The sequence below is a fragment of the Equus przewalskii genome, chromosome 1, assembly GCF_037783145.1.
Source record: "Equus przewalskii isolate Varuska chromosome 1, EquPr2, whole genome shotgun sequence".
Taxonomy (NCBI): Eukaryota; Metazoa; Chordata; class Mammalia; order Perissodactyla; family Equidae; genus Equus; species Equus przewalskii.
Genome location: NC_091831.1, coordinates 49,722,013 through 49,738,202, shown reverse-complemented (window position 1 = coordinate 49,738,202; position 16,190 = coordinate 49,722,013). Strand labels below are relative to the sequence as shown.

Below are 16,190 nucleotides of genomic sequence, written 5' to 3'. Positions count from 1 at the left end.
TGTGTTACCTTGGAAATAGTAGATAGAGTTTCTTTGCTACATTTTTAAAGACCAGATAAACTTTGGTTCCATTTTCGACAATTAAAAAGAAACATAAAAACTTCCAGATTTAAAGACTCAAGCACCGAAGGCCACTGCAGCAAAAATAATAACTGAATTTTCAAGGCACCATGGTTTTCTTCATGTGTTAAATTTTAAAATAACAATAATGAAGGAACCACTGTACATACTTTTTTTTAACTGAAGCTCAATTAATCAGATTTCACACCAAGATCAAGCCCCACTTACCACCACCCTGCTCCTGTTCCCAAAGACACTTCATTCTCATTGGAATATCCCCCCTCCAAAAACAGACAAGCTAAAAAAAATATCACTCCATCTCTAAAAAACCAACCCTTCTTTCTCTTCAAGGTCCAACTAGTCAAAGCTCTCGTGCGAAACGAAATATAAGCACAGGTTAGCAGGTTTCGTGTTATGTTCTACACTCCCCACTTGGTTCCCATCCGCCTTTTTTTGTTCCTGGATAGTTGTTAATTAACAAGATAAAAATAATACATAAAATAAACTAGTGACAGATCACTCAAGACTTCCTTAAAGAAAAAGAGAAATCATTCTACTGCTATTTAACCTGTTAATTTCCCCACTTCATGACAGTTCAGCCTTATCTGTCATCTATGGCAAGTGAATTTTGATAATACCTATCTTATTATAAATGCCTCCTTTTTAACCTTCTTTTCCATAAATGAATTCTATGTGCTACTTTATAGTAATTATATGCTACTTTTATAACCAGACCTGTTGCATCTTCTTCTCTGAAAATCTTAAAACTCAAGTATTTAAAAATCATCTTAGCCGATATTTTGATCACTGATTTTTACTAAACAACACAATTGTAAAGATTAGATTATGATTCTATATAGTATAGAAAATATAGTATTTTAAAACTTGCAAAGCCTTTCCATGTGCCTAATCAAATTTAGTGCTTAGAATAACTCCAGGGAAAGACAAGTTCAAGGAGGAGGGTGACTTGCCCAGTGTAATGTGGTGGCTGGGATCATGATCTATGGACGTCACATGGACTGGAATTCCCATCCTGGCCCCACCATTTACTAGCTGTGTGACCCTAACCAAGTACTCAATCTTTGTGAACTTGAGGTTAAATCTGTAAAGTGAGGACACCTTATAGGGAACTAATGGGGAACAGATGAGCTAATATGTAAAGATCTTAGCACGGTGTCTGACACGTGAGAAGCACTCAATCAGTGCTAGTCATAGTCATGGCTGCCATGTATACTAGTGTAGGAGAGCAAGTAGCGGCTGAAATCTTGCCTCTTCTGCTTGCCAAGCCATCTGCTCTGACACTGGCCTGAGGACAAGGGGCACTCTTATCTAATTTTCTCAAAGCTACTGTTTAGTTGTGAAGCCATATATCAGCAGGGCCGTGTCCACCCCAAGTGGACCCCTTTTCCAAATCACACAAAAACACCACCAGGGCTAGTGGAAGCCCTGGTCACCGTTGATGATGGTGACACTCACTCCATCACCACCACCCAATCAGGAAATAGTAAATAGATCTAGACTTCCCAAATATGGACTTCTGACTCCAAATCTAGGTGTTTTTCTACAATACTTTTTTGCCTCTGTATATACTCAAATGAAGGAGTGAAAGTGCTGTGTGGAATAAAAATGTTACATAAATGTCAGCTGCGATTTAAATTTTTTGTAGCTAATCAAGGTACCTTCTTACTTCTTATATGACTCAAAAGGAGGTGGTGTGTATTTGGGAAAAATTGTTGTTGTAAAATAAGGTGGAGTTAAGAGTTATTTCTGTCACTGGCAAGCCCAGAGACAAAAGTATCAGTGGTTATGCTAATGAAGCAGGTGTGTTAGCAAAGATCTATGGGAGTAAGAGTCTAAAGTGACAGAGAGGACAGTTGGCCTGGGTGTGAAGAACCTGCTGTTACCACTAAGGTGTCAGGTGGCAGGAGCAACTTTTCTGTTTGGCGGCAGACGTAGATCTTTTTCTAGCACTTGTCAATTCATGTTTTCTCAGCAGAGAAAAAGATACAGCAAAACAGAAAATAATCTTCCTGTTCCTCCCAAAAACATCACCTTTAAAGTGCATCAAATTGAATCCACTTGTAAGTTTAATTAAAACCTTTCTTTAATTGAACACACAAAGTTCAATTAAACATGTTTAAAAATTGTGCCTCCAAAGTCAGACCCCGAGGGGTGTTTTGTATTTTGCGGTTATGCCGGACCTGGGAGTATTTACTAGTAGAAGAATCCCTCCTCCTTAGAAGTCTTGACTTAAAAATTGAAGAGCTTGAGAAAGGCTCTAGTCCTGCAGTGTCCGATACAGTAGCCACTAGCTACATGTGGCTACAGAGCACTTGAAATGGGGCAGTGCGAGTTGAGAAGTGCTGCAAACATAAAATACACCAGATATATGAAGACTCAGTACCCCCAATATATGTCTCAGTAATCATTTTTACATTGGTTACATCTTGAAATGATAATATTTTGGATAAACTCGGCTAAATAAAACATCGTTAAAATTAATTTCACCTGTTCCTTTTATTTTTGTGTGGCTGTAAGAAAATTTAAAATTACAGATGTGGCTTACATCATACTTAGATAATGCTGCTCTCGACAGTGTGTAGACTTTGTTTTACATATCTATTAGGTTTTAAAAGAAGTATCACATGATTGCTTTGAGGATATATGGATTATGCTATTATTTTTAAATCTCAATCACTGTATTAGAAGAAAATGTTGCTGAAGTTCTCCAAACAGTGTTATAATGCTAGGAAAATATTCTCTCCCTTGTTGTCATTGCTTAACTTTCAGATGAGAGCAAATGAGACTTTAAGATGATATATGTTAAATTAAATAATTATACTGTTTTATTATAAACTGAAGCAAGAAAGGAAAAGTGATATTTATAATGCTATGTAACAGAAAATAAAGTTTCCATAATTTATTATCTAACTATATCAACAATATTTTAGAAACAGACTTCTCAGTTAAAAATTGCTACTCTGGTTCATTTCAATTGAACTGACTTGTTTGTAATTTATCAGCCATGAGACAAATAGTCTTAAAGTGTCAAGTTAGACTGTAGCAGCAGTTGAGCACTGACAAGTGAAATATGGAGCTTTAGGTTGTACACAGCACCATCTGTTGGAGAAATCTATTAACAATTTTGAAAAATTTTGGAGGAAAAAGAAAAATTGAACTTAACAAATCAGGAATGTGGTTGGGATGCCAAAAAAAAAAAAAAAAAAGCATACCAAAAACGGTTAAACTGTGACAAAATACTAACTTGCTTTCAGTCCATTACCATAAAACTGTCATTTTCAGTCAGTTGAACGATGCCCACCCCAATGCAAAAGGAAAGGAGACTGTACCAGAACAGTTCCCCCACACCTACTAGTCGGGAAATGAAAACAGGACCAAAGGAAATAAGCATTAGTTAATAATGCCAAGTTTTATATATGTCTGTGTATATGGATTTGCCAGCAATTACATGTCTTTATGAAATATTAGTCAAAATAATGACATCAGTCACCCTGCCCCACGTGTCAGAGTGGGACTCTTAGCCCTCTGGGGACAGTGAAGCAGGCCTGAGAGATTGGGTGGAAGTCTCCATTGCCTTTGGGATCAACGTGAGTAGAGGCCAGTGTGCCAGACACAGCAGGCCTAGGCCCGTCGTAGCTCAGAGCACTTCCATATCTGCTGCACATTCTGGGTCACTGATTTATGGTGTTTAGCTTTAAGGCATTATGTATGATCCTGATTTTGAAGATAGGACCGTATTAGTTGTTTTTTGCCTGGGGTAATGGTTTAAACAAAGGATTGAAGAAAGTGACATAATGCAGCTAATTGCCTGAAAGCCATGCCTTTTTATTTGCACAAGAGGAAAAGTAAGCAAATGTGGAGGAAGATTTTTCTGGAAAAAACATGGAGAAGCAGATCCTTCGGCAATCATGGAGAACCTTAGAATGATTATTCCAAGATGGCCAAACATCCCCTCCCTCACTCTCTTCTTCCAGGAAGCCTGCCCTAAACCCCAGACTGAGTTAGAGTCACCTGGGAAACATGTCCACAATGCTTGGCTTGTCTTCTTTCATAACAAGCAACTTTAACCTTTGCTTCTTCCTTGATGGACTGTAAAGTCGGTGAGGCGGGGCCTGGCTCAGACTTGCTGACAGCCATTATGCCCAGTGTACATAACAGCTCTTGGCACAGTGTTGTCACCTCATCATAATTTGTTGAATAAATGCAGAAATGAATGATTTGTATCCAGGCAAATGCCCCCACTTTTGGTGATACATTTCCTCAGTAATTCAGGGACCCATGCCCAAGAGAGAAAGCAACTTTTTCAAGAGATGCCACAACCAAATAGGGAAGCCGGGAGAGGCAGAGAAAGGGCAGTAATCATTACAAATTAGTTTTCTAAAAATAACTTTAAGATATCTGATTGTCAGAAATTATACGGATTGCTAAACCTGGTGGGGAAAAACAAAGGAATATCATTGTTTCCAGACACTCTGCAGCATTAGCACTCAATCCATTGTGCAGATGTCAATAACAAAGTCCCACCTTGAGTAAAGATGTAAAATAATGCTAATCCAGACAGACATAAAGCAGATACCAGAACTGAAGAAGAAAGTTAAATTACTAAAATTTTAGAGGTGCCTGGACCTCTCTGTGTCTTTTCAACTTCTCATGAATATAATTATTTCAAAATAAAAGTGGGAAAAAAATTGAAAAGGTTCCTATTATGTTTATATTGAGGAAGATGGGTCAAGTTATGTTATTTGAGGGGTTTTTTCCTATGACATCTTGAGTGGGCTTGTTAAAAAAGTTGCATATTCAGATGGAGTTGAACTTTAATTCCAAAGAGATGAATGTCTATAATTTCCTGAAATATTTCAGTGAATACATTACAAGTGCTCTATTGTCCCACATATTCTACAGAGTTGAATATTATAGATTTATTTCCTTCATTTTTTATTTCCTTTTATTTATTCCCTTTGTTTCCTCCAATTTATCTGATAATTAGTTTTCTGTAATTGGTGAACTTTTGTTTTAAAAAACAATGAAATCGAAATGATATCAATTCAGATTTATACACTGTAGAGATACACAACAGAGATAGTGTGATGTTTAAAAATATCCAACCTGGGGCCGGCCCCGTGGCATAGTGGTTAAGTTCGGCACACTCTGCTTCAGCAGCCCGGGTTTGTGGGTTCAGATCCCGGGCACAGACCTACAGTACTCATCAGCCATGCTGTGGCAGCAACCCATATGTAAAGTGGAGGAAGACTGGCACAGATGTTAGCTCAGCGCTAATCTTCCTCAAGCGCAAAAAAAAAATCTAACTTTAGATCTGCCACACACTGGCTCTCTGACTCTCCTCTACTCCCAAACTGTGCGACCTTGGAAAGAATATGTAACCTAAGTTGTTACATGAATACAACTGTGCTGGTGGTTTTCTATCATTTGTTTGTCACATCTAGCCCAGAGGAAACTTTTCTTATCCTGATCTTACAGATGAGGAATGTAGGGTGGCTCAGAGTTCAGGAACTTGTCCAAAGTCCAAGGTCACTGGTTGGAGAGCTGGATTTGAACCCAAACACCTATTTCCAGTGACTTTCCACAGACTCATACTAGCTGGCTTGCCCTTTTGAATTCTAACATCCTAAGACTCCATTTTTTCCCACCCCTCAATATCAGATACTCCATTCTTGGAGAAGCAAGCTGAGTATAATATTCACCTGGCCGGAAGTTGAATCTTAGATATAGAAATGGTCCTTTGTGAAACCTTGAGGTTGTATTCCTTTTATAGATGTTCACACTCAAAACTGACCAGGTCACAAACAGCCTTCAGAAAACAAATTTGATATAGGAAAGAGCGTCCTGGCCCTATTTGACCAAGTTATCGAGACATTTAATCATGTGCACATAAAAGAGGCAAGACTAATCAGGAGGATCATTTGAAAGCTTTAGAGTAACTCATTTAGTGGGAACATGATTTCAACCCTGTTATTTATGCTTCATCGTATTATGACCTCCATAACCACTGTATTTGCAAAGCATTTTATAATCCTTAATTGCTCTGTGCAAAATCTCAGTTACAGACAATCCTGTCCCACCTTTTACAAATAAAGAAACTAAATGAGTTACAAACTACTTAAGAAATTTATCATTAATCAACGAGGCAAGAAAGCTGTAGAACATTAGTTTCCATTTCTGGTGCCGCAGAACGTGCCACTGTAATCAGGACTTTCAGCTTATAGAGTGGGCCAATAAGAAGTCATGTCAACCTTTTGGACCAGGGTATTTGCAAATCTATCTGTTATTCAAACTTATCAACCACCCCCTATGTGCCAGGTAGTCTGCAAAGACACTGTGTTACACAGTGGTGGAAGTCCACGTCTGTGTGACTTCATCCCTTCTCCTAGACCTACGTTCTAATCTCAGCTCTCAAGCAGACCAGCTGAGTGAGTATGGGCAAGTCACTTAACCTCTCTGAACTTCAGACACCTACTTCACCAAAATGCTATGTGGGCTAAATAGTAATTGACCGGCCACAAAGTAGACATTCAGTAAGTGTAAATTTTAATCTTCCTTCTGGCCAAAACTATCTACTTCAGAACTCACTTTTCTCTTTTCCCTTTAATCTTTTTGTGTGTGTGAAAACTTTGCTAGTAACAGATTAAAAAGAGAGAAAGAGAGAGGGATTCCAGGGGCTTTTCATAGACTATGGTATTATGAATCACCCCGAAAGGTAAGAACTTCTTAATTTTTATGCCCTTTTCTCCTTTAATTCTATAGCGACGGAGTACATATCCTTTTAAAAAACAAAACCATTTAAAAGTAATAGATATTTTTTATTGCCCCATAAGTTCCTCTTCTCATACTGAACCATCCTTGTATTGTTTCGCATAGAATCCTGTTGTCACTTTTTAATAATTTAAGTTCTGAATTTTTAAGGACAGGTATAGGGTGGGAGTCTTCTAAGACCCCACTTCCCAAACATGTCAAGACCTGAATTGAGTTTGAAAAGCAGATTTTCAGGTTCCACCCCTGGCCTACCACATCAGAATCTCTATGAGAGAAGCCCAGGAATGTGTGCTTTTAATAAGCAGCACTGGTGCTGCCTGTGATCTGGCCAGTCTGGGACACAGTGCACTGGGAGCTTGGTTTTCTGCAGGTACGACTGTGATACAGGCATCACATTTCTGCTGCAGACTGTTTTCTTGGGTTTATCTCTGTATGTAAAGGGTGGGAGCAAAGTACAGATTGTTGGTAATATACTCCTGCTTCTCTGGCCTAAGTAAGAGACCATTTTAAAATCTGAATACATATAAATTCAATCCTGGAAAGAACACTGGCATTGTTCATTTTTACATTATCAGACTTGCTATTTGCCTGGAAATCCGATCTTTCTGAAGTACCTTTTTAGTTTGCCACACAGCACTTTCAGAAGTGTTTTATAGTCTCATGAGTTTTTAGTTCAGTTTGGGTAAACATCCATTAAGTAAACAGTAAGTTCTGAGTTAGAAACTCATGGACATAATAGACTTTACTGTGGATTAAAAAGTAGGAAGACTAGAGCCTCTTTTTCACACACAATTTTTTAATTAAAAAAAACTATTAAAAGAAGAAACAATAACAGTCTCTACTACTACATATATTTTAGAGCAAGATTTAAAGACTCACGCAGTTACTTGGTATGAAATGTGTGAGTCTCATTAATTCCCAATTGGTTTCTTTGTTCATGGATCCCGGTTGAACATCTACAGTGTACCAGGCCACGATATCAAACAGCATTTAAGTTAATATAATTTAACTGTGGGTACTTCACATTTCCTGAAAAGAAAGTCTAATTTTAATACACAATAATTTATCAAAATTATAAACAGAATAAAAAGCCTTGCAGTCAGGTGCTCATGATGCTACATAATGTGGCCACAAGTCAGGGCTTCACAGCAGTTGAGTGCCAAGAGCCCTTTCCTCTCCCTCCCACAGCTTCTCTTCCACTGGGCATTTAGTTACCAGCTTTCAAACATTCAGCTAAGCTCATTTTATTATTGTATTTCAGTTTCCTTTTTTTAAAGCAAGAAATAGAGAAAAAAATATACTTGAGTTGAATCTACATTAAACACTAATAGTCTATTGTATTATATTTATGTATATTATTTATTATTTAATACTGGTATTTGTAGTAGTATTAACCCATATAATAATACATGAGTAGACATTCATTATAATATGTATTATGATTTTCCTCTTATCTCACCCCTTCCCTTAATTTTTCTGTAAATTATATGAATTTACACATAGACATGTAAAGATGTGATTAGTCAATTGTTATTTTTTTGTGACTTTTTCATTTAATATGCCTTGGACTTCTACCCCATTCTTCTTAATACTGCACAGTATTCCATAGTATGAATATATCATAATTTATGTAACCTCTGTCCTGTTGATGGCCAGTAAGATCTTGTGATAGATTTTCAGGTCATAGGAATTCTGTAGTGACTTTACCAACTGGTTTTCACCTCCTCCTCTTGACAGCTCACATTCACCTACTATCTACGACATTTATTTTCTTACTTATGCAGATATCCTAGAGTGTAATAGCCTAGCCTTCAACTGTAGCTTTTGAAGAGATTGTTTCTTTTTATAAACCAATCTTTAAATAATATTTTTTTATTTTTATATTTCTATTGACTTTTATTCTCAGAAAACAAGTTAAAAATATTTTAAGTACACATAAATAATAACCTGGTTAAGGGGAGATCTCTCTTCTCCATTTCCGCATGCAGAGGCCTGGGAATCTGAGTAATTCAAAAAAGCAATGTGTATGTATATTATTCTATTTAAAGAATGGTGCATGGGGGGCTGGCCCGGTGGCATAGTGGTTAAGTTCGCACACTCTGCTTCGGCAGCCCAAGGTTCGTGGGTTTGGATCCCAGGCGTGGACCGACACACTGCTCATCAAGCCATGCTGTGGTGGCGTCCCACATACAAAATAGGAATATTGGCACAGATGTTAGCTCAGGGACAATCTTCCTCAAGCAAAAAGAGGAAGATTGGCAACAGATGTTCGCTCAGGGCCACTCTTCCTCATCAAAAAACAAAAAAGACTGGTGCATGAGAACTCTAATGCCTAAAATTCCCACATTACTTCTTCCTTTGGATTGAGGCTTATGTTTAAAATACCTGTTAAAATAAACACTGAAAGTCAATAACTATGCAAGTTTTAAGTGACAGAAGAATTGCTAAAAGCTTTAAAATAGAGTGGGTACAACACAGAGGATCCCTGAACCACTGGCAAATCCTAAAAGATATCAGAAGTTGAATGTGGGCTTAGAAACCTGATCTTCTCCATTTACCACTCATCCGCAGCTTCTGCGATGTACACGCTCATTTTCTGTTTGGAGTGGCTTTACTGCTTTATCAAAGCTGATATAGCCTACGTGCGGCCAGGCTGCCTGTGCTGCACAAAGGGGCAGTTCTTCTCAGTCTGTTGCTATTACAGTTTCCTGGGGTGATACAGCTGTCTCTACCTTAACTCCTCACAAATGGATGTGCACGTACCCACAACACACACACACAGACACACAAACACCTAAGAAGTGCATGTTACAAGTCCCCTGAAAGATGCCTCACTCCCTCTGGTAGGTCCAGACTGATCTTGAGTAAACTTCACACTCATAGGATACCCGGCTCATTACATGTAAAGTTAGGAAATCTGTCTTGTTTGAAGGATGTAATTTCATGGCAGAGTCTTCTTAAATTGCTTCCACTATATGGAGGCCGGAGCCGTTTCTAAAGGAGAACATAATCACAAGTTTGAGGCTGAAGTAAAAAAATATTTGCTTAACTGATGATGACGTGATGCACAGCAATTTAAACAAATGAGCAGAACTTTCTCAGTTGCAGCATGAGTTATGAATTCTAGGAATTCAGCCTTTTTAAAATGAGCCAAGTTGGGCCAGCCCTGGTGGCTTAGTGGTTAAGTTCGATGCACTCCACTTCGGCAACCGGGGTTGGTTCCCAGACGCAGACCTACAGCTCATCTGTCAGTGGCCACGCTGTGGCGGCAGCTCACGTACAAAAATAAAAGAGAAAGACTGGCAACAAACGGTAGCTCAGGGTGAATGTTCCTCAGCAAAAACAAATAAATAAATAAGCCAAATCATGGGAAGGGAAATATATCTGCTTATATTTAATGTTTAATAAACTTTTATTTTCTCTCAATTGCTGAATAGGTGAAAACTTCTCCAGACTATTTCCCTAAGCAAACTCTTTGATTCCTTCCTGTTTTGTTATACTAGCCTTCTTTTTTCAGTCTTTATCTTTGTTTTCTTTCATTTTCCTTCTCTGGGGACTCAGCATTTAGGTTTGGACAGAGCAGAGGGGAAGGAGATATGGTTAGGAACCAAAAAGGACCAAAGTTCCAGTTCCATCTTTCATCTGGGTTGAACCCTATTTCTCTCCTAGTTGGCAATGAATTTGGCGCTCCCATCTCAGAGTTCAGTGGCTAATCTGTAAAATAAGAAGACGTCATTGATCCAATTGCCTAACCATCCATTTTAGCATTCTACAAATTTCTGTTCGGAATAAGCCGTGATCTCAGCCCTGCGTATCTAATAGAGGAGGCAGGCATGTTCATAGTTATGGGATGTACCGTATGTATCAGAGGTATGAAGAGACGCTTATGTGAGTAGCAAAAAGAAAACCAACACCCCTCCCTGAAGTGTGGGAATTTTCTCTTTATTTTGTACCAAAACCACCCGAGGTATATAAACCCAAAGGCAATACTGCCTTATTCCCCACCCTCTTCTCACCTCCTCAGCTCCAGCTCCATTTCCCATCCCTCTGAAGTAACCAGTACTAAGTTTCTTCTACAGATTTCTCTTATAAACGTACACAAATGTGCAGATTATATTTTTCCCCTAAAAAGGATCATACTATGCATATTGCTCTGCATCTTGCTTCTTTCCTCGCTTTATACACTTTATACTGGTCAGTTACCACCTGCCTGGCTCCCACTTTCCCTCAGATCTCTCCTCTAATCTCACCTCCTCAGAGAGGTGTTTCCTGATCATCCTGTTTAAATAAGAACCTCTCCTCCCCATCCCCCCTCCCCTTGTCACATTCTATTTCCTCCCATCAACTTATTTTTTTCTTCATATTTGTTTAGTGGTGTGTGCCCCCGCCATTAGAATGTAATCTCCATGTGAGCAGTGACTTAGTTTACTCTTTACTGCATCCCCAGTGACTAGACTAGAGCCTGCACATAGTGGGGTCCTCAGTATTTACTTGGTAAATGAATGAATTTGCATCACCCTATTTACTAGCTGCAGGAGTCTCTAGAGTGGATGAAACTTGACTTATCTAATCCTTCCCTTGTGATGGGCGTGTAGGCTCTGTCAAGCTTTAGTCATTACAGGCAATGCTGCTTTGCATATACTTGTAAGAAAGATGTCAGAAAACGGGACTGCTGGGACAAGGATAGGTGCATTTTCATTTTGAATAGATGATGCCCAATTACATTGTCAAAAGATTACTGCTATTCACACCCCACCTGCAAGAATGAAAGCACTTGTTTTTCCAAAATTTTCTCTGGACAGATGTTATCAGTCTTTAATGTTACTAAGAGATGTGGAGAGAAATCATATCTTGTTTTAATTGGTATTTCCATTTAAATTATTAAGTTTGAACATTTTAGTATATGTTTATTGACTGTTTTTCAGCCTCTGTGAATTGTGACTCTTGTTTATATAACATTTTGCCATTTTCTGTTGGCTTGTCTGTCATCTTATGAACTTGTAGCTGCCATGGGTATTGAGCATATTAATCCTTTGTCATGCATGGCTATTATCTTTCCCAGTCTACGTTTTGTCTTTCAGGTTTACTATTTTTGTCATAGAAAGCTTTATATTTTTTATAAGAATTTATTTATTTATTTATTTATTTATTTATTGAGGAAGATTACTCCTGAGCTAACATCTGTGCCAATCCTCCTCTTTTTGCTGAGGAAGACTGACCCTGAGCCCATATCCATGCCCATCTTCTTCTACTTTATATGTGGGACACCTACCACAGCATGGCTTGCCAAGCGGTGCCATGTCTGCACCCAGCATCCAAACCAGCAAACCCTGGGCCACCGAAGCGGAATGCGCACACTTAACCACTGCGCCACTGGGCGAGCCCCAAGAATTTATTTTTTATTTATTTATTTTTGGTGGGGAAGACTCACCCTGAACTAACATCCTTTGCCCGTCTTCCTCTTTTTTCCCTTAAGGAAGATTAGCCCTGAGCTAACATTTGTGCCAGTCTTCCTCTACTTTGTATGTGGGATGCCTCCACAGCACGGCCGATGAGTGGAGTAGGTCCACACCTGGGATCCGAACCCGAACCTGGGCCACTGAAGTGGAGCGTACAGAACTTTAACCACTTGGCCATGGGGCCAGCCCAGCTTTACATTTTTATATACTCAGAACTGCCTTTTCAGATTCTAGGTTTTTAGTTTTGAGTAGGAACATTTCTCCTAACCAAGGCTAAGCCATATTCTCGATTATTTTTTTTTTTTTTGGTAATAATTTCTTTAAGTAAAGTCTCTTGTCCAGCTGGAATTTCTATTTCTATTTGATAAAATGCAGTGATTCAGCTTTGTTCTTCCAAATAGATTTTCACTTATATCAACACCATCTTTTATATAAATCATCTTTACCCTACTGATTTGAAGTGCAAATATATGCCTTTGATTTAAATATACTGATCTATATATATAATACATATATAAAAGTAGATATATATGGATTTAGATATATATGTGTGTATATTATATATGTATGTGTATACATATATAAATTTGAATCTATTTCTTGATTCTCTATTCTTGTCCTCCTGACCTGTTTGTCTATTATTATACATATTTCTTATATTCTTATATGTCTCTCTATATAACTGTTTTATTATGATACTTCTAGGTCAGTTTTAAAATCTTGTAAGATAAATTCTCCCTCACAAATCTACTCTTCCAAACTATTCTCGGTTAGTCTCAAATATTTATTATTTCATATGATTTGTAAAATCATTTATTTCGATTAAACCTACCAGAATTCTGCATAAAATCTGGCTTTTGAAAGAAGACCCATCTGGCTGCACTACAGCAGATGGAGTGGCACAAGGGGAGGCGAGTGGCGGGGAGATGGTTAGGAGGTAGTCTCAGTGATCCACGCAAAGCATAATGGCCTGAATAAGGGGGTGGCAGGAAAGGAAGCCATTTCCAAAGTTGAATCAATGGGACTTTGACCTTTAGAGGTGAAGTACAAAGGAAAGCGAATCAAAGCTGTTAGACTGGAGGCCTGGGCAAACTGGAAACCCTTTACCAAAGTTGGGACTACAAGGGAAGAAGTAGGTTTGGAGGTGGACAGAAAGGAAGAAGGTGTGTCCATTTGTAGACAGGTTGAGTTTGATGTGTAAGGGCCATCGGTTGGCAGATGGAAATTGGTGGTGATGATACTAATCATTTGGGTAACTTAAAAATATTTTAAAGTGGTTTTCAAATAAAGTTATAGAGCCTTTCAGACATACCTACGTCCTTATTCACTTTCTTGTGAGGCCCTACTCTTTTCTGACACATTCCTACTTTTGGCAGTTTGAGGGCAGATTATGATAAATAAGCACAGAATGAGGTATCCCTTCTTGAAGAGTAGAAATTTGTCCATATGTGCTAAAGTGCCAGTTTTGAAGATGTTTGTTCCTCTTTAGTAGAAATATTTTTCTATAAATACCATAGATGAATAGCTTTATAATAAGGTCATTGTAGTTTTTATCATAAAAACTCTGTTTAGACTACTGAATATAAATAATTTTAACTATCAAAATGACACAACAGTTTGTCTCAAAGTATTACGTAGACAAGCTTATTCTCAAAGCTTTTTCATTCATTTGTCTTTTCAGAACTTGACAGCCCAGAAGAGCTGGGGAAGAAGCGTATCTGCAGGATTATCACTAAGGATTTCCCCCAGTATTTTGCGGTGGTTTCGCGGATTAAGCAGGAGAGCAACCAGATTGGTCCTGAAGGTGGAATTCTAAGCAGCACCACTGTGCCCCTTGTCCAGGCTTCTTTCCCAGAGGGTGCTTTAACCAAAAGGATTCGAGTGGGCCTCCAGGTAATGTTCACAAAAAGTTGTTCTCCTTGGTACACATAGAGAGCATGTGAGAATGTTCTGCTCTGGAAACAGTTGTCATAACTCATCCTAGTGATATTGCTAATCAAAGCATTAGGCCATTCTGGGAATCATTAACCTATTTCAAATGAAAAGCATTAAGTAAAAAGCGTAGTGGCTTGTTAAATAAGGTACATATTTTAGGGTTCTTCTGTTTCAAAGTATCACTTGGTTTCTGATGAAAGATGTTTCTTTTAACCATAGGTTATTGGTATATGGAGCAACAAAAGCAGCAAACAACAAATATACCATTAAGGAAACAAACCATATTTGATTTGGTTTAGAATATGCCACATCATAAAAGCAGTAATAGTGAAATCTGCAAGCTTTCAAATTTTGGTTGGATTTAAATAACTCATAAATGCTGGATTTTACCCAAACCAGTTGGAACTTGTTTTAGTTTGGAAATTTGACTGAAAATCTTGGCAAGAATGTTCTTTCTTGCATTTATTCATTTCAGTTAGACCTTAACCAGTACTTTTTTTCTTACTAAGGAAAATAACCTGAAATAATTTGTGTTGTTAATCAATACACTGACTAAGAGTTTAACTGAAAGTTCATGTTCTTTTTGTGAGGCTGACCTTTCATGCCCAAAGAGTTGGGTTTTTTAGAGCTTAGTGCTCTAAGTCTTGAGCAGGCTATCAGTAAACAATTGGTTATCTGTTTTTTGTTTATTCCTCCTCACTTAAAAAATCAATTTTCCGATGAGAGAAAAATGTCCACTTCGTTTAAGATTCTTTCTCTGTCTCTAGGCCCAGCCTGTTCCAGATGAAATTGTGAAAAAGATCCTTGGAAACAAAGCAACATTTAGCCCAATTGTCACTGTGGAACCAAGAAGAAGGAAATTCCATAAACCTATCACAATGACCATTCCGGTGCCCCCACCCTCAGGAGAAGGTGTATCCAACGGGTACAAAGGGGATACCACACCCAATCTGCGCCTTCTCTGTAGCATTACAGGTTTGGTTAAGTTGTTGCTATACTTGCTATTAATGCTAGCATTTGCAATGATTCTGTACAAAGATATAAAGCCCTTGAAACATCCATGCCAACATTATAAGAGTGAGTGAAAAAAAAATTTCATTTGTCCATTATCTCGTCTGTATTATCCCTGTAATTATTTCTTTAAGATGCTGATATCATGACTCATTTAAAATTCAGTGATATCATTTTTCCTGCTATTAAGTTTAGTATTAATAATAGCATCCTTTTATTGAGGTTTTTATTAAATCTACTGGAACATCTAGGTAATCTCTCAGTGACCTAGACAGAGGTGGTGGGCCTAGCAACACCCTTTAGACTGCAGGAAATTAGATGGACTTTGGGAAAATGGAGCTCCCACAGAGTACCAGGAGGAGGGAAGAGCAGAGTACATGATTCTTCTCACCTACTCTACTCAAAGTATGATCCAACACACTAAATATGCAGAGCCTAGGAGAATAAGCACCTGGAATACAGAGTTTAACTCATCCTTTGATTAACCTAATATAATTTTTAACTGAAAGTCTAAGATTAAGACAGGTTGGGGGTTTTCTTGAAGAGCAATTTTAATGGCTAATTCTCCCTTTTACCCTGGAAAATTAAACAATTCAAGCAGTACAAAATGAGCTGCTTCTTAACTTTCTTGATAGTTCTTTCTTTTTTAAAAAATAATACAAGAATTATATTGTCTATCTGAAACAGCAAATCTTTGCACTTATAAAATATGTTTATAAATTGTGGTTGCCCCAAGTTTAAGCACTCATTAGTACCCAAACAGAAAAGCAATTTTAAAAGAAATCTAATTATATATATAGTTATATATCTTACCAGGAGATCACTATAAGCCAGTAAAAGTATAAAAGGAGAGTAGAGAGGAAAACTACTGTTAGTACATGTTATTAATTGAAACTGTTGGAGTTTTGCAAGTTGCTAGCTATTCAGGAAGAA

At 37.9% G+C, this 16,190-nt stretch overlaps 1 protein-coding gene across 50 annotated transcripts in view; it reads left to right on the top strand.

The window, feature by feature from the left end:
• The window catches only part of ANK3 (ankyrin 3), a 628,477-nt gene that overhangs the window by 560,562 nt on the left and 51,725 nt on the right, over positions 1–16,190 (top strand). For all 50 annotated transcript variants that reach the window (XM_070562793.1, XM_070562893.1, XM_070562763.1 and 47 more), the window contains 2 exons: positions 13,993–14,204; positions 15,014–15,221. In XM_070562793.1, coding sequence (XP_070418894.1) covers positions 13,993–14,204; positions 15,014–15,221 — 420 coding nt within the window. The remainder of the gene's footprint in view (positions 1–13,992; positions 14,205–15,013; positions 15,222–16,190) is intronic.